The sequence below is a fragment of the Gorilla gorilla genome, chromosome 9, assembly GCF_029281585.2.
Source record: "Gorilla gorilla gorilla isolate KB3781 chromosome 9, NHGRI_mGorGor1-v2.1_pri, whole genome shotgun sequence".
NCBI classification, from domain to species: Eukaryota; Metazoa; Chordata; class Mammalia; order Primates; family Hominidae; genus Gorilla; species Gorilla gorilla.
In genome coordinates, this window is record NC_073233.2 from 93,602,487 (window position 1) to 93,629,760 (window position 27,274).

Sequence of the window (27,274 nt, forward strand, 5' to 3'; positions counted from 1 at the left end):
ATAGTGTGTGAAAGTAAGGGGGGAAAGGCCATATCTTACATTTTCAAAGCTGCACTAATCTGATTATTTTAGGCCAAATGCATAGAAGTCTGTAAGTATAACAAAGACTGAACAATAATTTTTTAAACTTCTATCTGTTATTTTCAAGTACACATTGAATATTCCTTATCTGAAATGCTTGGGATCAGAAATGTTTCAGATTTCGGATTTGTTTTTTGAAATTTGTAATATTTGCATATATGTAATGAGATATCTTAGGGATGGGACCCAAGTCTAAACACAAAATTCATTTATGTTTCATATACATCTTCTACACATAGCCTGAAGGTAATTTTATATAACATTTTTAATAACTTTATGCAACCCATCACATGAAGCAGGTGTGGAATTTTCCACTTGCGGCATCATATCGGCACTCAAAAAGTTTCAGATTTTGGAGCATTATGGATTTGAAATTTTTGAATTAGGGATGTTAAACCTGTATAAGAAACCTGTATAAGATAGTGTTTTTACTTTCAAATTCTGGCTCTTTAGAGCTTTATTTTCAAAATATGGGTATGTATCAGAAACGTAATGGTAGCCAGTTAAAAATGAGATGCTTTTGATATCTTCTGAGGAGTTCAGGTCTTGGGTAGGGCTAGAAATAAGTGCTTCAAGTGATTTTGATATAACATTTGAGAACCATTTCTTTAGTGGAACTAAAACAGTTCCACTGTTGTGTAGACACTAAGTTATGGTTTGTATTAGTTATTTATATTTATCACTTCCTACTATGATGGACTAGCTTGGATCACATCAACCCCTAAACTAATAACAATTTAAAAGGTGGGATTTTAAATATCAGTTTGAAAGTGCTAAAGAATTATTAACACAGACAGGACTCAAATGAACAAGATCTTAGAGTCTGACATTCTTCTCTGCTTTTCACTTTAAGACATTTAAGTAGTGCCAAACTGAGCACATAAAAAACCTAACAGAATGAGACTGGAAAGGTAAGCAGGACTTTTAGCAGTTTCATGAGGCTGGGGAGACAAAACTTGGAGTCCACGGCCTGTCAAGAAGGAATGGCACTGGAAAAACACTCTAGACCAGTGGTTTTCAAAGTACCGTTTCTAGGTCAGCTGCATTGACAGGGAACCTGTTAAAAATGTATATTCTTGGGCCCATAAACCTTGGGAATAGGGCTCAGAATCTAGTGGGTCTATTTTTTTTTTTTTTTTGAGACAGGGTCTCGCTTTGTTGCCCAGGCTAGAGTGCAATGGCGTGATCTCAGTTCATTGCAACCACCACCTCCCGGGTTCAAGTGATCCTCCCATTTCAGCCTCTTGAGTAGCTGGGGCTATAGGTGCATGCCACCAAGCCTGGTTAATTTCTTTGCAAAGGCAGGGTTTTGCCACGTTCCTCAGGCTTGTCTCCATCCAACTCCTGGACTCAAGCAATCCACACCTCAACCTCCCAAAGTGCTGGGATTAAAGCTGAGAGCCACCACACCAAGCCCCAGAATCTGTGACTTAATAAGTCCTTCAGGTGAATCAGATGCATGCTGATTTTGAGAACTATTTCCCATGGCTTTCAGTTGGAACCTCTGAAGGGCCTTAGCCTAGGAATATAAGCAAACAAAAACTAGACCAGATCACATGAAAACTGGGCTTGTGCTTCAAAGTCAGTTTATTCCCAGATTAAATGAAGGTGGTCTATGCCTGCTGTATCAGAAGCAAAAGTAAATCCTCCCCAATTATTCCTAGAACGTTCTCATATGCAATACCCACATATGATCAAAAAATGAACGGGCATACCAAGACAAAGAACTAAGTGTCCAAACTAAGATTTTAAAAAATAGATAAGCAGGACTCACAAATGTTTAAGATACTGGAATTTTCAAGTACATACATTAAATAACTTTGCATGCTATATTTTTAAAGACAATGTTAAGATAGAGAATTTTAGGAGAGAAATGGAATCAAAATAGTCAAAAGAAAATATGCTTTCAAAAATATAAGTTTTATATTATAGATTGGCTTAAATTGTAGATGGTTTTAACAACAGAATAGACATAGCAGATAAAATTGTTGAATTGTGAAAAGGTTAGCAAAACATGGACTGAAATATAAGAAAAAAAGTATACAGAAAAGACCATAAGAGACATGTTGGATAGAATAAAAAGGTATAACATACTTGTAATTGGAGTTTCCAGAAGGAGAGGAGAAAATAGTGGGGCAAAAGTAATATTTGAAGAAATAGTTGCTGAGAAATTTTCAAAGTGATGAAAGATACCAAAACATAGACAGATTCAAGCAGCTCACTGAACCCCAAACCTCAGGATAAATTAAAGAAAACTACACCTAGGCTCATTATAGTACAATTGCTAAAAATCAAAGACAAAGAAAAGTATCCTAAAATCTGGAAAAGAACACATAACCTTCAAAGGAGCAAAAATAAGACTAACAGCTGACTTCACAACAGAAATGACCAAATACTATGAAATGACATCTTCAAAACACTGAAAGAAATAATTGTCAACCTCGCAACAGAGCAAAAATATCCCTCCAAGATTGAAAAAGATGTTATGATACCAAGAAAATCTGAAATAATCTGTTGCCAGGAGATATTCACTAAGAGTAAAACTAAAGGAGAGTCTTCAACAGAAGAAACAACTCCACGGATAAATCCAGGAAAGGATAAAGAGCAAGGGAAAGGCAAATATGTGGTTAAATCTAAATTAATAGACTGTATAAAACAATAACGGTAATGTCTTATGGGACTTAAAAATATATACAATTAAAACATGACCAAAAATAGCACGAAGGATGAGAGAATGGGTAAATGGAGTTAAAATGTTCTTGGTTCCTTCCACTGTTCTGAAAGTGGCAAAAGTTCTAATTTATATTACAGTTTGAATTCAAGGGTGCATATTATAATCTCTACAGGAACTAATAAAGAAAAATGAAAATAAACTATGACTGACATATTAAGAGAGAGAAAAAATGGAATAATAATCCCAAAGGAGGCAATTACAAAAATAAGAAAACAGGACAAATAGTAAGTTACTAGATTTGGACCCAAATACATCAATATTTATATTAAGTGCAAATGGACTAGATAATCCAATTAAGAGACAAATATTTTAAGACTGGAAAAACATCAAAACTATTGCTTATAAAAATATATCTGAACTACAAGAATTTTAAAAGGCTGAAAATCAAAAGATAGAAACAAACTTCTAATCAAAAGGAAGCTAATAGAGCTATATAAATACACGCAAAGTAGATTTTAAGGCAATAAGCATTACTAGAGATAAAAAGGGAATTTCAAAATGATAAAATGGTTAATTCATCAAGAAAATATAACAATTACAGTTGTATGTATATGTAATAAGACAATCTCAAATATAGTGAATCAAAAATAATAAAACTAAAAGGAGAAAAAGACAAATTCACAATTGTAACTCTCCTAGTAATTCACAGTACACACAGACATAAAATCCATGAGGATATAAAAGATTTCAGGAACTAGTTTTGACTTAATTGATAAATATAGAACATTACATCCTTTAATCATTGAATACACTTTGGTCTCAAGTGACACATGGAACATTTATCAAAATTCAGCCAAATATTAGGCTAAAAGTCAGTATCAAATTTCAAAGGATTGAATTATTTAAAAGACCTTCCTGAAGTCTCTGAAACATTTGTGTTAAATGATTTAAACATGTTCCCAATAACCTTTTTTACCTTTCTTTTTTTTCCTCTAGTTTAAAATTATCCCAAACTACAGATCTGTACTCTGAATTAAATGCAATTAAGCTTTTTCCTATACACCAGGTACCACATCAACCAACCAAATAAACAAACAAAAAATTCCGGACTCACCTTCCGCTTCAGAGGGTACCATCTCAATTGTTTATTCTGTTTGTTATCCCAGTCCCATGTTTCCAAATCAAGTTCCACCTCCCCTAGGAAACTATTGCGCTTAAATGTATCCCGATGCCAAATGGACAGGTTCAATTTCTGTGTCTTTAAGATTTGTTTTTCAATTTTATACTGAAGTTCAAAGAAGAAAATTAAATGATGAAAAACATTACTTGATGCCAAAGTTATAACACAGAGATGAAGAGAAAATTCATCTGTATATATCAAATTTTCTTATCTGTTAGGTTTCAAGTCCCAAAAATATTGCAAAGTCATCTTATTCTAAGCATCTTGTTTCAAAGAGCTAAAATCCATCTTTCATAAAAGCTGATTTGCTTCCCCACTCTGGAAAAGCAAACCAAGGCTCAGATATCATAGTTGGTAATAGCTCTCTAACAATAAAAGCCAGTTTTTCAATTTTCGCTGAATATTTTTAGACTAGATGTAATACAAAATTGAGTCTAAAATACAAATCAAATGTAACCGAATTCTCTGTTTTCTACTTAAGAACAAGGTCTTTTTTAAAATAGTCTTTTTAGAGCAGTTTTCGGTTTACAGCAAAACTGAGCAGAAAGAACAGAGTTCCCATATGCCATGTATGCTGCCACATACACACACCTCCCCCACTATCAACATCCCACACAGATGAGGTATTTAAAATAAATAAATAAATAAACTTGTCTTTTCCTGCTTCATATGGCCAAGTAGAAAAGGTCTGGCATCCTAACAGTTTTTCATCTCAAATGTAGTCAATCTTTAATTACATATAATCATGGAAAGGACAATAGTACTTCTAATCTAAAAATAATTTCCATTTGGCTTCATGATGTACTACTTGAATGTCCACTGTGGTTGTAGTAAGTCTGCCTTTCTCTGAGCTTAACATTTAAATTATCTGGCTTTTCCTGAGTATAGGGTTGAAGTAGCTGACCCAGAAATAGCCAGGGTACTAGGGTATATCATAGTCAAACTGTAATTAAAAACTTGCTATAAAAATTCTACAGGTGGTTAATTCAGACCATGGATGACTGAGTGTTGATTTAACTGCTTATTTTTCCAGAGGATGATCAAATACTTGGACAGAGTTTTCAGAAAGAGGGAATGAACAACACTTATTTTTAGTTTTAAATGATCTGTTAGTCATGACTAAGGCAGCATGATGTAGTTTTGGGGAAGAAAAAGAATATGAGCCAAGTATACTTTCTATTCATCTGTCCATTTATCTTTCCAGTAAACATATTTTGAATACCTATCCCAGATTAAGGATCAAGATTTATTAAATGCTTAATGTGTGTTGATCTTTCACACAAATTAACTAATTTACTGTTCTCCACTGCTAAGGTAGGTAGGTAAGTACTATTATTATCTTCCTTTTGCAAATCTGAAAACTAGCATTAACCCGACTTGGCAGATCTGAGGTGCCCAAAGACACACAGTTTACAGACAACACCAAGTTGGTCCCTACCCTCATGGAACTTACAATTTAGTGGCAAGGAAGACAATAAAACCACTAGTTAAACTGCTGTTAACATATCCTGCTATAAAGCAAGATTACTGAGGCAGCAGACAGCAGGAGAACTTAGGGGTTAAGCACAGCCCCTTATAAGAGGAGGTATTTAAGACAGTACAGGAGGCAGTTAGGGAAATAATGTGTGGAAGAATATTCCAGCCTGAAGGAACAGAAATTCACAGAATTGTGAGGAAATGTACTTCCTTAAAATAATGAAAAGAATTCAGGGTGACTGGAACAAAGACTATGAGAGAGGAAAGTTGAGGCTGGAGTTCAGGTTGTGAAGGGACTGGTGTGCATGTTAAGAAAGATGGCTTTGACCCTAAGGGTTATAGAAAGCAGAAAAATAGCATAATCAGAATTGTGCTTTTATAAGATCATTCTGGTTGCAATGCTCAACTTTATCAGCTGTGGGTTTTTTTGGTTTTTTGTTTTGTTTTGTTTTGTTTTTTGAGACAGAGTTTCACTCTTGTTACCCATGCTGGAGTGCAGTGGTGTGATCTCAGCTCACTGCAACCTCCGCCTCCCTGGTTCAAGTCATTCTCCTGCCTCAGCTTCCCAAGTAGCTGGGATTACAGGTGCCTGCCACCATGCTGGCTCATTTTTGTATTTTTAGTACAGACAGGGTTTCACCATGTTGGCCAGACTGGTCTTGAACTCCTGACCTCAAGGGATCCACCCACCTCAGCCTCCCAAAGTTGCTGGGATTACAGGCGTGAACCACCTCACCCAGCCAAGCTGTGTGTTTTTAAATAAGTTACTTCATTTCTCCAAGTTTCATTTGCCTCATCTGTGAGATGCAGATACCAATACCAGCATGGCAGTTTATATATGGGGAGTGAATGAAATAACGTATACAACATTCAGGTTGTTCTGTCTCAAACAAAACAGTCTCAGAACATTTGTATTCCTTTCCTTCTCCTCTCTTGGTGACTGACTTTATCCTGTAGAGCTACTACCCAAAGAAGACATGGTAAACAGGTCACCATCTAGGATTTTCCTATAGAGAGAGTTCATAGATACCCGCAGTATTTCGTTATACACAGGATTCAAGGTTTTCTTCACTACGAGTGTTTTCTTCTTGCCCATTTTGCCTTTGTCTGGTAGCAAATAGGCCTTTACATATCTGAAAAGGAGAATTGAACAGACAAAGTCAAAGAAAATAAAAGTTATGTTTCCACCTCTAGTTTTTTAAATACATTGAAAACTGACAGCAGAAATAATTATTTCATGACACTGAGAAAAGCAGTGAATAACAAATTTTCCTACCAATACCTTTATACTTAAATGTGTAAAGGGTTTTAGTGGAATTGATCATTTTAGATTGTTTTGAAGATTTTTAACGGGCATTTCCTGCATTCCTTTTTTCCTTTGGCCTTAACTAATATGCAGGGGTGGAAAGGGGCAGAAAACACACTTCCAGGCCAGGCACGGTGGCTCACACCTGTAATCCCAGCACTCTGGGAGGCCAAGGTGAGCAGATCACCTGAGGTCGGGAGTTCAAGACCAGCCTGACCAACATGGAAAAACCCCATGAGCCAGGCTGGTCTCAAAAAAAAAAAAAAAAACCACACACACAGAGCTACAAAGTTAGCTGGGTGTGGTGGTGCATGCCTGTAATTCCAGCTAGTCAGGAGGCTGAGGCAGGAGAATCGCTTGAACCCGGGAGGCGAAGGTTGCCGTGAGCTGAGATCGTGCCAGCCTGGGCAACAACAGTGAAACTCCATCTCAAAAAAAAAAAAAAAAAAAAAGAGAAAATACACTTTCAGCATAGAGCTTAAATCTGTTTGTTCCCCTAGTTTGTTCCCCTCTGAGAAAACGCTTTGGTGCTTGCAGTATTTTTAAGTTTTTGTTACCATCTTTTGAAATAAATTAATCTTAGTAAATACCTAGTCAAGTTATCTTCAATGTTAAAAAAATAAAGGATGTTGAGCTCGGTTGTTTTTATAATAAGAATAAAAGAAAAAAGGATTGCACTTGTCTCAGCAAAATAATTAAGAATCAGACTTCTGTATAGGGATAAGTAGGGAATACCATTCAGCATTTGCAAAAAAAGAAAAAAAACTGAAGTGCAATCAAACCTGTGATTTAAAACAATAATTTTAGTAATTTCCCCTAAAGTTCTGTAAGATATAATTTAAATATGAAAATTCTCTCATTCTAGAGTCTTAACTATTTTTATACCACTGAGCATTATGAAGTGTGTCCCATGTATCCCTAATTTTGTAAAAAGTTTGAGAGTGTGGTGGAAAGAGATGGGTTCAGGTCCTCATTCCTCATTTTGCTTCTATCTGAATTCACATATATGGGTTACTTGTCTTCTCTGGTCCTTGCGTTCTTATCTGTAAAATGAAGGAACTGAACAAGATGACCCCAAAGGTCCTTTCCAAGTTGAAACATTTTGTGCTTCTCTGTGATTTTTTTTTTTTTTTTTTTTTTTTGAGACGGAGTCTCACTCTGTCACCCAGGCTGGAGTGCAGTGGCCCGATCTCAGCTCACTGCAAGCTCCACCTCCTCGCCATTCTCCTGCCTCAGCCTCCCGAGTAGCTGGGACTACAGGCACCTGCCACCACGCCCGGCTAATTTTTTGTATTTTTAGTAGAGACGGGGTTTCACCATGTTAGCCAGGATGGTCTCGATCTCCTGACCTTGTGATCCGCCCACCTCGGCCTCCCAAAGTGCTGAGATTACAGGCGTGAGCCACCGCACCTGGCCTTTCTCTGTGATTTTTATAATTTAATGTTTGACATATGAATTTATAGAATAAAACAGCATTTCCCCCCAACTTTTCAAACATTCCTCTTAACACATACCCTCCCTCCTCTTGATTACTTTATTTCCTTCCAATTCCTGTAAGATTGACAGTTGGAGAACTAAGAGAAGGTAGGTGACTCTAAAATGTACTTACGGGTCTGAACGCTGTTTTTTTACATCCGCTGCTGCTAAGTCCTTACACTGGGCCACAAAAACATGCAACTCCTTCAGTGACTCCACATATTCAATTGCAAACTGAATATTTCCTTTAACTTCCAGATTGCCAAAGTCTCCACTATAAACACTCATCACACTGCCACTCACCTGAAAGCATCAGAAATACATAGTGTTTGTCTCTATCTCATTCTTAAACCTAGCACAAGGATCATGGATATAATCCTTGCTGGCATTATTTCTTTAGCTTGCTTATAAAAGCAGTTAATTCAATATAGCATAAAGACATATCTATAAAGACAACCTGACATGATATACATGACTAGAGTTTTTTGTTTCATTTTGTTTTTGAGACAGAGTCTCACTCTGTTGCCCAGGATGGAGTGCAGTGGCTTGATCAATTCAATATAGCATAAAGACATATCTATAAAGACAACCTGACATGATATACATGACTAGAGTTTTTTGTTTCATTTTGTTTTTGAGACAGAGTCTCACTCTGTTGCCCAGGATGGAGTGCAGTGGCTTGATCTCAGCTCACTGCAACCTCCACCTCCCAGGTTCAGGCGATTCTCCTGACTCAGCCTCCCAAGCAGCTGGGATTATAGGCGCACGCCACCATGCCCAGCTAATTGTTATATTTTTAGTAGAGATGGGGTTTCACCAGGTTAGCCAGGCTGGTCTCAAACTCCTGACCTCAAGTAATCTGCCCACCTCAGCCTCCCAAAGTGCTGGAATTACAGGCATGAGCCACCGCGCCCAGCCGACTAATGTTTTTAAATAATTTTCCCTATAAGACATAGATGAAAAGTGAAATGCAATGTTATTTAGATGCTGGCTCATTTCAAAGCAGGGTGATTTTATGCTAGGTGGCATTCAAAGGCATCCATTTTCAGGCATGCTTAATATTTAAAATCCGAAAGAAAGAAGATGTGAGAAAACCCAGACACTCTAATCATAGTGACACACTGCTGTATCGAATTTCCAAGGCACTAAAAAGGAATTTTACCATGTTACCCATCCACTGAATCTAGAAAAATGCTTACTGAGCCATGCGCTTTTAGAGGTCAGGAAGGGTAGAAAATGGATGATTGATGAAGGGAGTTTAAAACCTTCCCAAAGGCAGACGTTAGATTTTTATCAGCAGAAACTCAATTTAAATAGGTTTTTAAAAAAGGTTTCAGAAACACAAGGCTAGCAAGAATTTAAGCACAGTTTTATCATTTCTTTAGCATACTTGGGTGAATATATGTATGTGTATGCACATCTGATACTCAGATAAGTGTATGTGGATATATTTACATATATTTTTACATACATACTACATGCACATACAACTTCACCTTATGCAAGAAGTTCTATGTAAAGTCAAATTAGTCAGATTCCCTTAAATCAAATCTGAGTAACTACACTTAAGGATATTTCCTTTTAAAATGCTGCTCAGATGCCTTCTAAAAGGCAAGGAATTACCTCTCATATTCTTTCATGTCAACCAGTATATTGATTCAACAGGATTACTAAAAGAGAGGTTCAATTCTATGCCTGCAAATCATATATAAAAGCATATCTGATACAAGCAGATTTTATCATAGTTACCCCATTTGTTGCACAGAAAAATTTAGTGGTTCATCTTCTTGGCAATTTAAGTTTATTTGTGAAGTACTTACATCAACAACAACAAAAAAACCCACAAAGATTTGTTTATGATGGATATGAACCCCGTTAGTCTAAAAAAAAAAAAAGATAGATGTAGCTAGCCAGAAGCTAATTATGGATTAGAGAAACTGTTTGTGCCCTGAGAAATACAGGAGGAGGCTGTTTTAAAATGAGCATGAGCATGTCAGAGCAAGGTTCAGAGATGCGGAGAGATATGAATATGGAGCCTTTGTTTACATACAGAAGACAAGGACGTCATGCCAGAGGAGCTGCTAAGATTGGTTAAAGAGCTCGGGCTCTTCTTGTGTCTGCTGAGCTGGTAACTGCTTTCTGATGCTGTATCTGTTTCTCTGTCATCACTCTACAAAACAGCATATAATATGCACAATATTTAAATTCAGAATGAGTCAAGATCAGAATCTCTGTTTAGGCAAAGATGATATTTTGGTATTCCACTGACATTTACGCAAAGTCAAAGGATGCTAGTGCTAATTGCCAGGGTATGGGATTCAGGATGGAGTGGGTGGTCTGCCTTGACCTCACCTAAGGAGGAAGGCAGTGCTTAGCTACCAAAATAACAAAGTGATTTTTTTTCACCTACAAAGTAGTCTCTCCCAAAGTGCTGCAGAAGACAGCACTATTGTGAGCTTTCTTGCCACTCTGTTAATATCATATATTTATTTGCCTGGGGAACTCTATTGGTATATATGAGAAATTAACTTTACCCAGATAATAAAAAGATTTACTGTTAAAACCAAAACATCATGTTTAATTCCTCTTATTAGCACAGCACCTAACTTCTCTAAAAATCAAATCTTTTACTTGACATACTATTAAACTAGGAAAAAAGAAATGCTAGTCTCATCTGTTTCAACTCAAGGCCATATATATATATTTTTTAATGTTTAAAATTTTTAAACTTCCCCTTACATATTCCTGTTATTATGCTTATCTTTTTGTTCCTAGAGTTAAGTATATTAAATTATACATTCTACCCACATTAGATTTTAATACATTTTTTTAAAAAAAGTAAAATACAGGTATTTATTTTAAATATGTCCGAGGAAGTATTTACCTGGGACAAGAAAGAAAAGTGACAGTAACAAATTTTGTTATATTTGAATCTAAAGTTTATTAAATAGTAGCTTTAAAAATTTATGATTCAGAGTGAGCTCCTTTTAGGGTTAGAGAGCTTATGGAACAGTTCAGTGGCACCAGGGGTTAAGGGACACCTTTATGGAGTAGTTAGTTCATGCCAGCATATTCCAGGACCATGCAATTATGCATCAATATAATGGATGCCAATTGTAATGCAGATTAATAAAGGAGTTAAAGGAAAGTAAAATTAATGCTTTACGTGGATAAGAATCCTTTCTCAAGGATTAAAAAAATTCATATCTTTTAAATGTCTCTGTTGTCACACTCTCTCCCCACATGCTGATAGTCATTTCCCTCTATTTTAGCGCCTACTGCATTCTACCTAGTATATCAGATCATTAGTGAATTATTGGAAGGATAGGACTCTGCCTTGTTGATCTGGAATGGTGTTTTACACATAACTGGCACTCAACAAATGTGACTGATGATAAGTCTCAAAGGGAACAGATGAGCAAGGCCTGATTGCATTTCCACTTTCTTTAATACCTAGTTCAACCCTATACCCCATGCAAAATGATAGAGCTTAATTCTGGCATCTCTGATACACAAACCCAGATGATTTGAACTCTCTTCTGTGTGGAGCTATGAGATAGCAGGTTAAAACTGAAGGAAGGAGAAAAATTAAAAACCAGGAACTTATATAATTTGCCTCGAAAATATATATATATATACACACACACACATACATATATATACACACACACACACACTTTTTTTTTTCAATTAGAGTCTCACTCTATCGCCTAGGCTGGAGTGCAGTGGCACAATCTCGGCTCACTACAGCCTCTGCCTCCCGGGTTCAAGCAATTCCCCTGCCTTACCCTCTCAAGTAGCTGGGATTATAGACATGAGCCACCATGCCCGGCTAATTTTTTGAATTTTTAGTAGAGACAGGGTTTTGCTATGTTGGCCAGGCTGGTCTCGAACTCCTGGGCCTCAAGGGATCTGCCCGTCTCAGTTTCCCAAAGTGCCAGGATTACAGGCATGAGCCACCATGCCCGGCCTCATATTATTATATGGTTGAACTGCATGGCAATGCCTACTGTTGGCTTCTAGCTAATGAATTACTTCCAAAGAATGAGTGATTCTTTCCAAAGGAAACTGTAGCATGTGCTCTTAACCATAGGCAAGGGCTGAATATTTGCAGATACAGTTCATCAAAGGCCCAAGAATGGACAAAAGGATGCCCAGGCCAGCAACAGAATATAATTTATGTGTTGCCCAGAGCTTTCCTCAACATTCCATCTACTAAGAGAATGCTTGATAATGAAGCCTTTTATTTCACCGTTAGAAATCAGACCAAAACTACAAACAGTAGCAGCTAACATTTACCAGGTACTCATTATATGCCAAGCACTGTGCTATGTGTTTTCCCTGCATTATCCTACCGATACCCCACAACCTCACGTGGTAGGTGCAAGGAAACCAGACTCAGAGAAGGTACTGAATGTGTCCATGATCACACAGAAAATTAGTATCATAACCAGGACTAGGGACATTTGGCTCCAAAGCTTAGGCTCCTAACTACCTGACTGCAAGAACATGGAATCTTAATTAAGTCAAAGGACCTGAGTTAAAGTCCTAGATCTACTCTTCAGTAGCTATTGGATTTGGGGAAAGTTATTTAACCTCTCTGCGGCTCTTTCTTCATTTGTAAAATGAAGAAAATAGTCCTTACCACATATAGTTAGTAAGAGTTAGATGACAGAATGAGTATTAGGTACCTGGCACATATTAGGTACTCAATGAATAGTAAATTATAGTCATGTGCTTTCTTAAGACCGTACAGTATATAGTATAGTCGTTAACAGCAGGCAACTTGGATCTGTGCTCCAGTCCTGGTTGAACCCCCTTCTAGCTGAGTGAGGTTAATCTCCCTTAGTCTCAGTTTCCTCACCTGTAATGTGTGGGGATAATGATGGTGCCTACCTCCTAGGGTTGTTGAAGGATTAAATGATATATGTAAAGTTCCTGGCACCCAGTAAATACTCCTTAAAGCTTGATGTGTCATTGTTACTTTATTAACAAACACGTTCAAACTAGTCATGCTGCCTAAATTAAGTTTTCACAAATCAAGTCTACTCCAAACTACAGAGGAATAATCAGTTCATATACCTTCCTGGATTTATTTTGTACTAATTTTGAAACAAAAGTCACATTCCCAAATCTATGCAATTTGACTTCACTAACCAAAAGGAGTTACTGTTTGAGTTAAATGAGATGTGCCTTTCCCTGTTCCAGGATGAACAACACTACTTCTATCGACTTGAAAGGCAAGGGCCAGTCCTTCTGACCTCTTTGATCTCTGCCACAGTGGAATACAAACACACCAACCTTGGCATAGCAATTCCAACCCTCTGTCTCCATTTTTCTGAAGGTACAAAAGACAAACTTGCCTCATCTTGGAGAAATGCTGGAACAGACTTGCTCATCCTTTTGAGTTTGTCAGGGTGAGAAAATGGATTATCAGGTTGTGTAGGCACTGTGGAAACTAAACAGTAGCATTTCCATTTCAAAATTATTCTTAAAATTGTCAGAAAACATTAGACATTAAGTTGAAAACATACTTTTATTTAATCTATGAACAAACATGTTTTTGTAAAAAAGTTAAAGGCAGAGTAGTTCACATGCACAGGATCATGAGATTAGCAACATGCAGTTTTTATAAATTATATATAGAGAGAACTAGCAAGGAGTTGAACCAAATACAAAACAAAGTTAATTTTAAAAACATTAGTTTTTATTGAACTGGAGCTGAACTTGAATCAAATTATACTGTCAGTGTGAATTGGTTTAGCTTATTTTTTCACAACAGAGCTTCAGACCACAAAGTCTGTACTTTATTGGTTCATCTCCTTGAGATATATTACTAACACACTGCAGGCGAAAAACTATTTCATCTGGACAGTCAAGATTTTTGTACACAACTCAATAATAAAAGTGTTCTGGTTGTTGAGTGTCTTAGAGTAGGTTTGTTTAGTGAGCATGAGGATTACTTTTCTGATAGTGTTTTACACTCAATTATAAAATAAACATTATTTTTTGAAAATATAAATTATTTAGATACCTCACTGATTCAGAATTTTCAATATCCCAAGGCAAAGTTAGAATGGTTAAAGTTAGGGTACTCTAAGAATTTAATAAGAAAATGTAGCATATGTCTTCTTTCTGATATAGAAAGTATATGTGTAGAAGGTACAAGAAGAGGATAAATTATAATCCTAATTTGCATACACCTAGTTAGAAAACTATTTTCTTCTTTTTCTAAGAATCACAACATCTAAGCTTTTCTTATGGTGAATCACAGCTCTTATAATGAATAAGTTAATATTTTCCAAGGCACTTAGTGCCTAGCACAGACTAAGCTCTATATAAGTATTTTCTAATCTAATAAATATCATATGATAAAGAATCTTAAATTATATTGTGAATGAAACAGATACATTGACTTTATCATTATAAGAGATATTAAGAAAATAGGTAAAAATCAAATTATATTTACATACATAACACAAAAGACTCAAATTCATCCTTAAACATTAAATTCATCTTTAAAGAAATCTAATGAAGGAAAAACTAAAAATTTAGCTACACGTACTAAAGACATCCTTGCTCACATAACAATTTTCACCTATCCTTAGGCTCCCATAGGTAAATGCACATCAGAATGCATTTATGGTGTCTCACTAAAATGACACCTACTTTAATCACTTCCCATGAAACAACAATGTGTGTGTATTAGGGAGAGTTATACTGGTAGCAGTGTAAGATTAGGTCCCACAATATGGTCCAATGAGAATGCAAAAACTTTTTTGTTATAACATTGCACCCTACTATTTTCAAAGTATATTGTTGGATGATGCTATGAAGGTCAAATTCAATTATACCCACTACTCAAATGTAATCAATTTTAGATTTATGGGCTTTCATCATTTGTGTTTGGATCATGTATTTGATTTTTGTGGTAAGAATATACTCTTTACCAGTGAAAAGGCACTAACAGTCATTTTGGAAAATATCACAAAAAAAGGACAAATTAATTTACCCAGAGTTCAACACAGGAGTAGTCTATTTGCCTTGACCAATAAACTAAACCAATTAGGAGATCATGAATAAAGATACAGATATTTAGGCATATATGTCTATGTGTGTTTTGCTTTTACTCCACAGACTAAATTTTGAACAAAAAATAGCAAGATATTACAAGACGCTCAAAATTAAATATGTCCTAGTTCAAAAGTAACTGGAAAAGCCCCTTTACCTAACACCCCTTAGGGGCAGAAGGCTTATTTCATCTGCAATAGTCAGACAGAGAGCACATACTCACAAGAGCTGAAGCCTGGACTCTCTTCTTTCCTAGGCAGTTCTTAAGAATTTGTCAAGTCATGTGCCAAAGCTCAGCACCTTCACTGCTGGCAGGAGGACCTCATAAGCAAAGTTTCAGGTTTCCCACTACATGTCACTGACTTTTAGCCATCAGCACATTGGTTTTCTATCTAATGGCTCCTCCGTTTAGCTGCTTTCCTCATTAAGCCCTATTAGCATATCCAAAGACTGTTGGGAAATTATTATTTAAAATATTGTGGCCCTGACGGTAGACATGTGTATCATTATCTTCATACCCCCAGTGCCTAGAGGTTTATGAAACAGAGTGAAACCAAGGAGCTAAAAAATCATACACACACACACACACACACACACACACACACAGCTGCATGCTTTACTAGGCCATCTGAGTACTTTTTAAATGTGTTATTTGTCCTTAAGATAGTAGTCACAGCTAAGTAGAGTAATCTTAAGATTGAACAGAAAAGATCGAACAAACATTATCTTTGCTTGATGACAGACATTAATTAGTAGATGGGCATTAGTCACCACAGGTATACATTTACTTCTTAGATTCACTTGTTCACTTGGTTTATACTTAGAACATTTACCATTCAAGGCAGTTTTGAAACTCAGAGTTTAAACCCTGGGCATAATAAGATTTGCTTTTATGGATATGGAGAGAAGCACATACTCTAACAGTTCTTTCATAGGTACAAGTAAGTTATAAATGAATTCACATCTACAGTTTTGTATAGAGGCCACAAGAGATCCAATACTCAAAATCATACTGCAACATAAAAACCAAATGAAATCAGAAGGTGCCAACTTGCTTTTAAGCAGAGATTCAAACAGCACAGAGACTGACAAAAGCACAATAATATCAGCAATAACATATATATATATATTTAATATACAACTCTCCCTCAGTGGAACCACAAATCATTCTTTCAACACAGACAATAGTAAAATGTTTTCAATAAAACCCTTATCATAATGAAATAGCTTTGCAAGCTGCAGGAGTTTAGTGCCAATAATAAATACTGTGTTATTAATGGGGTTAGTTATTTCAGTATATTTAATATGTAAAGTGGAATGTTTAGTCATTTGTGAGAAAGATCCTGCTACTCACTTCTTGGTATGCATTCATTTGTAACTGGCTTCTGATCTGGTTTCTCATCTACTCAGGAGGGCAACATTGAGAATAAATACCATTTTAACAGAAGGATTAAAGAGACATGAAAGTAAAGCTCAAATGTCAGTTTCACAACTGAGACAGCAGAATACATCTGACAGGTTTTCATCTTGCTTTCATCCATTCCTCACTGTGACTCTTCTTCATTAGCCTCTTTAAGGTCTCCTGTTCAACTAAAAATCTGGGATCAAACAAAAGAGATATGGAGCATCCTTCCTGTAATTCACTAGACCACAGTATGGAAAATGGGAAGGAGCACTGGACTAGGAGTAATGAAGCTGAGATTCTATTTCCTGCCCTCCCAGTGACTGACTAACTATAGGATCTTAGAAAAGTCACCTAATTTCTCTGAGTTTTTCTTATCAGCAAAATGAAGATAAAAATCCCTGCCCCATCAACTTCAGTGAGGTTGTTGTAAATATAAAATAAGAAAGACAAAACGATTACATAAAAGTAAAGAAAGACCTTTAAGGAGCTCTGTTGCTGCATTTATATGGGAAAGCTCAGTGAGTACACATTTTTATGATTATAGTGAAGGCAAATTTAACAACAAATAAATAAAATCCAGCATGCAAATACAAATTATACATTTGCATAAATTCTGCAATATAAAAATCAGACTCATTTCTGTCTCTCCCTCAACCAAGGCACCACTATACTATTCACTTTATAACAGAGCCAAGTAATACCTGATCCACTGACAAGCTTCAAGATCTTCTGGCTCCATTATATTCAGAATCAACTTCACCCTCTGTCTATATTTAGTTATTTATATAAGCAGAGGCACGATTTCCCACCCTTGTTCTGGGACTCTTTCCTTTGAATTTAAGATTTTACCAGTTGTGCCCAGAGAGATCTAAATGCTGAGACTTGAGAATCAAACAGAAGAATAACTTAACCCAGGAATTCACTCCACTCTTCCTGCCTTTACAAAGAGTTCTGCAAGTCAGAGTAGCAAAAATCAGCTCACATCCAAAGAAATACAATTTTCTATCTATAGAAACCCTTGCTTCACAAGGGTCTCTGATGAGATCCTCATGACAGTATCACCAGAAGAAGCCTTAAGAATACAAACTATATTAAATGTACCAAATCAGAACTGTTTTATAGTAACTTAGGCACTATTCACCACATAGTGGCAAATGACGTTCTTCTATTTACCCAACAGCTGCGTCCCGGAGACTGCCCAAATCACCCCAGAAGTTAATACAAAGACAGACATGCAAATACATAAAGATATTTACCATCTTCAGCACTACGCACTAATTCTTCTGGCTGATTATCTACTTTTGCTTGATCTGTTCAGAAGAAATTAACAAATGGTTAACATGGCTGACCCTTGGAGAGAAAAGAACAATGAGATTGTCCCTGGAAGCCCCCGGAGTTGGAAGCAATTAGTCAAGATGCAATGAGGGGTGCAACCAAGATGTCTTCCCCAAAATACTTTCTCTTTAGATTAGCTCCTTGAGCCAGTGCCATAGCGGGAGCTCCCATTTCAGCCCGGATGCAGCTCACATCACTGCCGCACACAGACTCCCAAGGGTTAGAGGGTTAGTTCAGAGCAAGCAATCGGCCAGCAGCAGGAGAAAGCACGGGGCTGCAACAGCCTCTCTATTCTTCTGTAAAGGGTATGATGCTAGCCATGACTAACACCTTCCCAAACCCATGGTCATTAACAAATATTTGTGTGTGTGCATCATCATTCACATATGCCTCTGGGAGGCTTGCTTGGGAAGTCAACTGAAGAGATGTAACTGGGGACCAGCTGCTAAGTGGAATCTTGGCAGGCTAGTGTGAGAGTGGGTATCGGTATTTGGAAGGGAGCGTGCAGGAATACCCGTCAGCTGATGGTGAATTTTTTTTAACCCTATACATTCCTGAGTACTTTAAAGCTGCACCATGGAAATAGCCCCATGTTTCACAGGCAAGAGGTTTGCTAAATGGGCCAACTGTTCTGAGATTTTTTTTTTTCTTTTTTTCTTTTTCTCAAGGCCCATCACCAACATAAGGAAAAACAATCAGGGCTGTCCAACAAAGGATTCGACTCGCCTTCTCTGGAAGCATTCAGGCGGATATGGGGGTTGGCCGCCTGTTGAGGAGGCTTTAGAGAGAATTCCTGCATTGGGGGGAGGTTAAAATGGGTGATTTTTAAGATCCCTTCTAACCCTGAGATTCCAAGATCCTTGGGATAGTCAGGACTACATTCCAAATTGGGAATACTGTCTTCAAACCCCTGGGAATCTGTGAATTTTAGGAAATGTTTGGTGAAGTGGCTTTTTCTTTTCTTTTTTTCATTTTTAAATTCTGACTTTTTATTCCTAATTGCAAATGCACAAAAAATATTCTAAACATAACAATGGCCAATTTTCAATCATATGAGTTTGGCAGTGGTTAACTTTTCACTTGATAATTTTTCTTATGACCATCTGCAATCCCAGGGGTGCATTTTAGCTTGAAAATAGCAAGAACAAAACCCCAAGAAATCATGGTTTCTTAGTCCATTTATCTAGCACACAACTCTCTTTATATATTATGTTTTCTGCTAGTACTCAAGAAATCCTTCACCATTAAAGCAGCTGCCAGTGGGGAATCGTGTACCTAAAGTCTTTCATGTTAAGTAGTTTTGGGCTTATAGTTCCAGTATCTAAAAGAAAAGTGTGAACAGAATAGAAGGGATAAAAGAGAAAGGAAGGTCCTTGAAGCCAGGGACTAATTCAACTCTGTATCATGCAAAATTCACTGGACATCCAACGCTGTCATATATAATGTGGTCCCTTCATAAATGTTCTTGATAATAGCCTGTTAATTTTGAGTCCCAGATCTTCTGTGTAATACTAAAAAGGTCATTTCACATTTCTGAGCTTCATTTTCCTCATCTTTAAATTTGGATAACAATAATTCACCTCTCACAGGGTTGCTTGTGCTGGTTAAATGAGATAATACATGTAAAATTATTAGGCACGTTTTGGCAAATAATATTCAATAAATGCTAGTTATGACTATTTTCACTAATACTACTAGCTACCACAATCCTTTGAAACTCACTGTACTTGAGAAACACTCAAACTGGGATTCTTCAATTAAAGGAAACCTAGTGTTTTAGTAACCAAATGTAATATATTATTTTATAAGCAAAGTTCCAGCCACTTTAGGTTGAGCCTCTTCAGCGCACTTTGGAGAGGTTATTTTCATCTGTTAACCGCCCCCATTAGAGGGTGCAGTGCACAACAGCATGCAGTGAGGCTACAGGAGAGCACATAGGCATTTTTAAGCTTAGATGGGGCATGAACAGTGAGGCGAACTTTATTCTCACTTGATGAATCTGATGAAATGTCTTCTAGACTTTTGGAAGGCATTTTCCTAGCGGCACTCCTTTCCAAAGTTTTCAAAACAGGACTGGGTTCTTCTTCTGAACCTGTTATAAAACAAAATCGATGAACACTGCACAATACCAAAAAAAAAAAAATCCTCTAACATATGGACATAGAAATGGTAGGCTGAAAAGAGACATAATGCTATGAGTTTCTACTTTAAGAAGCACTTATTTCACAGAAGAAAATAAAATTTCTCCACTATTAATATGCTCTTAAACATAATTTTCCTGGTCAAGAAATATTTGCAAACGTAAACCCTACAAAAACAAGATTACCACATTAATAGAAATGTGATCTCTTAGTTGTTTACTCCTGTTTTAGACATATGATTTGTCCTATGCCAGACATTGACTCTTCCCATTTAACATTCTAGCTTTTGAAGACAGCCATGAAATACTTCTAGGAGCATTAATAAAATTAATTCAAAACCGTGGAAGGCAGGATTCAGATGTTTAACATCTGTGTATAATTGGGTACACATATGAGTGCATTCTCCAGATCAAAGGTTGTAGACTTTCTGGGTTTCATGATCTAGTATAATTTCCAATGAAATGTTGGGAAATAACATGGGATAGTCAAATTTTTATTTTAGTAAGGCATTTTAAAGTTGCGGGAGGGAGGCCTCTATCATTTACTAATGCCATTATTTTATAAAAGGAATGGCTCCATCATGAATAAGCTTAAGTACTGACATTTATTACTGCTGTATTCTCAGTGCCTAGAACAGTGGCTGGAAATAAACACTTCAAAATATTTGCTGAATCAATGAGTGATTCGATTAAGGAATCAATCAATTTAAGAACCACTTCTCTAGACAATAATTTCCTGAAATACATTCCAGTTCTGCCTAGTACATTCCATAGCAAATGGATTCTAAGATGAATTAGATTTGGATGTTCTCTGTTCAAATTTAAAATGTTCCTTACTGCGGACCTTCTCTGTGCATAATGGCCCAGCATTTCCAAAAGTATTTGACTACTGAACCTTTAATTTTTCCCAAAGGAGCATACTGAGGTATTGCTTAGTTAAGAGCTCAGCCACAAGTCAAATGTGTTAGCTTGCTCCCCAAAATTACAGTACCCTTATAGTAGGTTTCTCTTCATTTTTCACCCCACCCCCACTGCAGTTTGCTTTAAAATAATAATTTAGGTTAGAGTATATAAACCTAAATTAAAATCATGACCATACCATTTTATACTTCTTAATTGGCTTGTTATTCTAAAATGTCTTCTCTGGGCTCTGTTTAGGTGATTTTTTTTTTTTTTTTTTTTTTGAGATGAAGTCTTGCTCTGTAGCCCAGGCTGGAGTGCAGTGGCATGATCTCGACTCACTGCAAGCTCCGCCTCAGGGTTCACACCATTCTGCTGCCTCAGCCTCCCGAGTAGCTGGGACTACAGCCACCACCACCATGCCCGGCTACTTTATTGTATTTTTTAGTAGAGATGGGGTTTCACCATGTTAGCCAGGATGGTCTCGATATCCTCACCTCATGATCTGCCCGCCTTGGCCTCCCAAAGTGCTGGGATTACAGGCGTGAGCCACCGCGCCCGGCCTAGGTGATTATTTAACACTGCCTTTTTAGATAGGCTTTTTACTATTCAGTCAGTTATGCTGGGATACACATTAGATGATAGTCTCTAACATAAGTGCAAATTTGCAAGCGCTCCTTCTCCTGTGGGTCAGTTTACACTAGCAACTCATGGGCACTTTAGTAAGAGCCTACTTCAACAAGTTTAACATGCTGGCTTTATTCTTGCCATTATATTAATTAATTATTAATTAATTAAATTTATTTACTTTAGAGATTAAATTTAGAGATTTAATTAGAGATTTATAAATAAATATGTAAGGTTTTAGAGATTGATATTTCAATTTCTTTTTTTTATTAACAACAAAATTTTTTAGAGGGGCTTCAACTTAACTGAATAGGATTAAAGGTGGATTCTTTGGTCAGTTTTCAAGAAGAGACCCTATAGCTACTTACAAAGGAGTCCACACCTCAAAGTAAGCCACTCAGTAAAGCTTATCTATTTTCACTGGAACCAAAAGGAGCTAAACAAATGACAAATTCTACCAAACTACAAGGAAGGCAATCAACATCAGTTGTGCAACCTTGGTTAAAATGTCCCAGCCAAAAAACATTCTCTCTCATTTCATCATTTTAATCAGGTAGCTTCTCATTCCTATTTGCTCTGGGGTTTCTCTGCTAAAATGTCCACATGTTGATTAAATAGCAAACTGAGACAAGCCCTATGTTTTACAGCCTGGCCGCCAAAACCAATGCCCCCACGTTCATGTAGATGAATGTGGAGATCGATTCAGGTCATCAACTTAGCCAAGGCTGGAGCCAGAGAAATGTACCTGGCCAGGCAATGCCCTTAGGTGGCATCAGGTGAGTCATCTGGCCAAAGTCATACTCTAGAAAGGGAAGATTGTGCATATAATTGAAAATGAGAGGGAGAAAGTGGCAACAAAACACCACAGCACAAGGTATCTGAGGGAAGGAAAGTTCCGGCCTTGTATTTTGTCCCTAGCATTTAGCCACCACTGTGGTAAGATATTGCTCCTGAATGGGAAATTTGTGTCCATCTGTGGCACATCTTTGTGACAAATCTTACTAGACTTCTATAAAGGTTGCCAATTAAGGAAGAAATTCTAAATATTTCCAGGAGGAAAACTAGCTTAAATGTATTAAAGGTACTTTCCAAACCCAAAAAGTTATTTAAAAAGTATTTTTTGAAACCTAAAAGTTCTATAGGTAGATTAATGAGAAGTCAACTCAGACTCTGAAACAGCCTTATAGGAAAGCTGTTTTATGTAATGCATTTGATTAAAAAATATAAATAATTTTTTTAATTAAGAAAGTCTCAGGAACACAGAAGTGGTAAGAAGAATTTAACATCATTTAAGAATATCAAATTAATCCCAATTAAAAAAAATCATCTTTTACATCAGCATTCCATAAAGCAGACTCATTGTGAGTTAAAAATTTTTAAATGCTCACTGGAAGGATTTCTCCAGCTCTCTGCATTAGAACTGGTGTTTCCATCTGAAAAATCAGACTCAGAGAAACCTTCTTTTTCTTCCTCTTTCTCTTGTTTCTTATATGGCGATGCTAGAATCAATTCAACTTTACTTGTTTTTGTAGAGTTTTCTTTGTTCATCAGGAGAGGAATGGGTTGCCTATTTCTGGACACACTAATTGCTTCAGAAGCCTCTCCAAAGCCAGGTTCCTGAAAAGTCCCTTGTCCCCCTGCAACCCCACTTTCACTGTCCCTGTCCTCTGGGGGGGTTACAGTTTTAATGGTCCCTCTTTCATGAGCCACATAAAGTTGTGGGGTTCTAGGGATCTCAACTCCACTTCTGGAACCACAAAAATCTACCAATAAATCAGTCACAAGTGCGTCTCCTCCCAACATTTTATCACATTGGTTGACTTGAGATTCCAAACCATTACTTTTATCCTTCATTTCAGAGGTCTGTGAGGCTGCCCTGTAAAAATGGGGCACTGTCCCCAAGAACCTGGTCTGCTCTGACTGTGAGGACTCCTTCTCATGAGTTTCTTCTCTCACTGACACCTGGGGCTGATAAGGAGGAGCTTCAGTTATTTCTTTAAGAAGTTTCTCAAAACCAGCATCAAAAGCACTCTCAGTTATTAACGGAGCCTCGGCCTTTTCTACTGTTTCTTTTAATTCCTCAGGATGGAATTCAGAAGTGGCTCGCCTGGGCTCCTCTGTACTACCTATTAACTTTGATGGAGAAAGATTCTCTGTATCACTTTCATATTTTGAGGGGAAGGTTTCAGTTGCTTCCTTCAGTAGTTTTTCTAAGCCAGCACTGAATTCGAGGAACTCTGATTTGGGTTGAATAATTGTTTCCCTCACAATTTCTTCCACTTCCTGAGGTAGGCCTTTGCCATACTGAGCAACAATGGAAGCAAATGAGCTAAGCGTCTGGTCTGATGGAGACATTTGGGCAGCTAAATAAGATCCAACTTCATGAGTTTTATCAGGAACTACATTGGAGGAATAAAAATCCTTCCTGTCTGGAACTATGGTGTCCATCGTAGCCCATGGTGATATCACTCCTGGAGGATTTAGGGGGCTACATACTGGCTGTACTGCTTCAGGAAATTCTGGGTTCACTTCTCCAGGACCTACTTCCCTTCCAGCTGGATAACTTAACCATACTTCTCTACACAGCTTCTGTAATGCAGCATTTACATCATTCAATACAGGTCTGGGTGGAAGAATGACTTTCTCTACAGTCTCCGAAATTTCCGTTTGAGAAGGGTGTACCCTAGCCTGGGGAACAAGATGAGCATCCTGGGGAAAAAGCATATCTTGGGGAGGGCTGGCCACATCCCCAAAAGAACCCTTTCTGGAAAGCTGGGAAGTTGGATCCAATGGATGAGAATCTTCTGCAGCCATCTGAATCAAATTCTCTATGCTTAGCTGGCACTCACCACTTTCAGCTTTCTTGAGGAGAGCTGTATTTCCAAAAGTTTCATCTCTCACTGGAAAAGGAGCTAGTATTTCTCTCTTATCAGCTGAAGTATTGTGACTCTGTTCTATCCCTTTTCCAAAAAATCTCCCCTCTTCAAGCTTAGAGTTGGTTCCAGTGATAACGGGCGCCAACTTGGTTTGCAAGGGAGAGGGTGAAGTTCCAGTTGCTTCCTTCAGGAGTTTGTCTAGACTAGCAGTCAAAGAGTTCCGTTTAACCTTTGGATGAACTACTGTTTTGTCAACATGCTCATTAACTATCTTCTCAGGTCCTTTGACTTCTTCCTCAGTATCAGCAAAATCTGTTTTTTGAGGCCATGTCCTATTTTCAGAAACACTTGGTTCAAGCACTTGTTTTCCATGAACTTTTCCACCAGAGGGTTGAATTGCTGGTGTTGAGGCTTCTGAAAGCAGTTTCTGCAAGCTGTCATTAAAAGTGTCTTTGCAGTCTTTAGACAAAACATTGGTTTTTATTATGGATTCTTGAATCTCTTGTTCTGAGTAATCCTTTTCTTCCTTAAACACTGGAGTAACAATCCCTTCCGTATTCTTTTCCACGTTTTCCTTTGATGACTCATTTCCTGGCAACTGATGAGTATACTTTCTAAGTGGACTCAAAGGAAATGTGATTTCATCTGGTAGCACCTGGAGTATGCCCTTTGAATTTAATTTCTCCATTTCCTCTCTTGCCATAACTTTTTTTGGGCTTAGAAGCACCTCTGCTTCATGGGTATTTTTACCTGATAATTTAATGTCACTGAATTCCTTGTGTTTCTGCCTATTAAAAGGTGCAGAATTTTTTTGGCTTGTGGTGGTAATATTCTTGTCATTATCCTTATTGTTTGAATTAGCTTCTAAGTCCCAAAACTTTCTCAAATTCTCAAACTGAGAGGGATTATAGACCTGTTCTGCATTGGGTTCATCCATTCTTTCTTTTAGGGACATAACTTTAAAGTTGGCATTTGATTCACGAACTAGAGGTCTGTCTTTCTCCAATGGAGCATGTCGTTCACTCCCAACATTTGAGGGATGTTGCAGTGCTGGTAAAGTAATGTTTCTTCTAGAAGGCAAACTGTCTGCCACTTGTGATCTTTTTATAGGCTCATTTTTCTTATTCTGAAACAGAGACACTTTATCTGATTGCTCAGCTGAAAGATAGTTTCTGGATGGACCTGCTATTTGTGGCTTGGTCTCTTTAGATTTATTTGAGGAATAAGAATTGGAGAGCTGGGATGCTTGATCATCCTCATCTAGGACCACTCGTTTGGGAATGGCCTGATTATATTCACTCTGGTCTGTAGATAAACTGTCCATGGATGATACACCCTGTGACTTCTTCACAGGCTGATATGCTTTAGCAGAAGGTTGTTCCTGGCTACATGAAGATGTGGGTTTTTTATGAGTTATCTTAGCAGCAGCTTTCTCTCCTTCCCAAAAGGATATTCTGTCACTCACTCTTTTGTATTTCTCTCTCTGCACTTGGTTCTTGGGAACCTCACCAGCTTCTTGCTGGAATTGGACCTCAGGCTTCTTCCAAGGAGAGCCATTGTTGGCAACCCCAGGTGTTGACTTAATATTCTCTGGCTCTAAGGAGGCTTTCAGGATATAGGTATTTCCTACTTTGCTCTTTCTCTCTGCTTTCATGTTATCTTTCAAACCTGGTTCTTTGACAACTGTTGAAGAGTCAAAATTCACTTCTGAGTGTCCTCTATTTTCTTCATGAGCATGAAACTTGGGTTCTTCTTCACCCAAGTTGCCAATATTATTAGTATTGCATGGAACTTGGTTTTCTGCATCAGATTCCTTGAGAACACTGTAGGAATAGTTACTATTTGAAGGAGATGCCCCATTCCCTTTTCCTGGGCTTTTTGAATCTTGGCTGTAGTCCATATTTTTACTCCCTTGACTTGGGGTGCCATAGCTTTCAAATGGTTGCAATATACCTGGGCCTTCCTTTGGGGTGCCTTGTTGGGACAAATTCATGAATTTGGATTTGATATTCACATTATTATCTTGGCAACTTTCAGAAACCAGCATATCTCCCTCTGCTTGGAATGGTGAGTCAGATCTCACAGGCTTCAATTCAATTTTGCTGGGTGATAGGGTATTTGAGCCATTTTCTCTTAAAGCAGTGTCATCTGTCACCAAGTCAATAGCAACCTGTGATTTTGAGTCTGTTTTTTCTTTGGACTCTATTCCTCGGGGATGTTGGAGGAATAACTTATTGTCATCTGAATAAGAACTTCGGTTAAACCAGTCTAGAACTTTAAATATGGAATCATCAGTTGACTTCTTTATCTCAGTGGCATATGGACCAGAACGTGAAGATGTCTTAGCTTTTAGAGCCGGGAGAGGAGGGGGCTTACCTTGCTGATGGTCTCTAGAACTGCCACCTGGCACCTGAGATGGCTCAGGCTCAACACAATGAGACAGTTCATCTGCAACATAGAAATACTTTTCTAAATAAGAAAAGAGCATGCTTAAAGAACTGTTAATCATTCACATCATCATCTTTATAAAAGCACTTTGTATTTGCACTTTCTATACCAATAGCTGTTTATACCAGCATTTTTCAGGGGTTAAAATGTAAGTTGTCCTAACTCAGGTATTCTACCAAAGGTGCCCTGTGACAGTAAAGGAAAGGAAATGTAGAGACCTGGAAATACATGGTATAGACCTAACCGAAAAATTTCTTTGTAGTTCCTTGTTTATTTTAA

At 37.4% G+C, this 27,274-nt stretch overlaps 1 protein-coding gene across 50 annotated transcripts in view; it reads right to left on the reverse strand.

Moving 5' to 3' along the window:
• SYTL2 (synaptotagmin like 2) overlaps positions 1–27,274 on the reverse strand; it is a 158,391-nt gene that overhangs the window by 6,725 nt on the left and 124,392 nt on the right. For 9 of the 50 annotated variants that reach the window (XM_063710738.1, XM_063710739.1, XM_055355614.2 and 6 more), the window contains 9 exons: positions 26,924–26,995; positions 19,995–20,096; positions 17,926–17,979; positions 16,619–16,666; positions 13,557–13,651; positions 10,244–10,363; positions 8,327–8,496; positions 6,442–6,544; positions 3,870–4,040 (listed from right to left, as the gene is read on the reverse strand). In XM_063710738.1, coding sequence (XP_063566808.1) covers positions 3,870–4,040; positions 6,442–6,544; positions 8,327–8,496; positions 10,244–10,363; positions 13,557–13,651; positions 16,619–16,666; positions 17,926–17,979; positions 19,995–20,096; positions 26,924–26,995 — 935 coding nt within the window. Of the gene's footprint in view, positions 1–3,869; positions 4,041–6,441; positions 6,545–8,326; positions 8,497–10,243; positions 10,364–13,556; positions 13,652–16,618; positions 16,667–17,370; positions 17,885–17,925; positions 18,652–19,994; positions 20,097–23,059; positions 26,996–27,274 lie in introns of those variants that run through there. The other 41 variants (XM_063710743.1, XM_019037443.4, XM_019037442.4 and 38 more) reach the window with 17 other exon arrangements.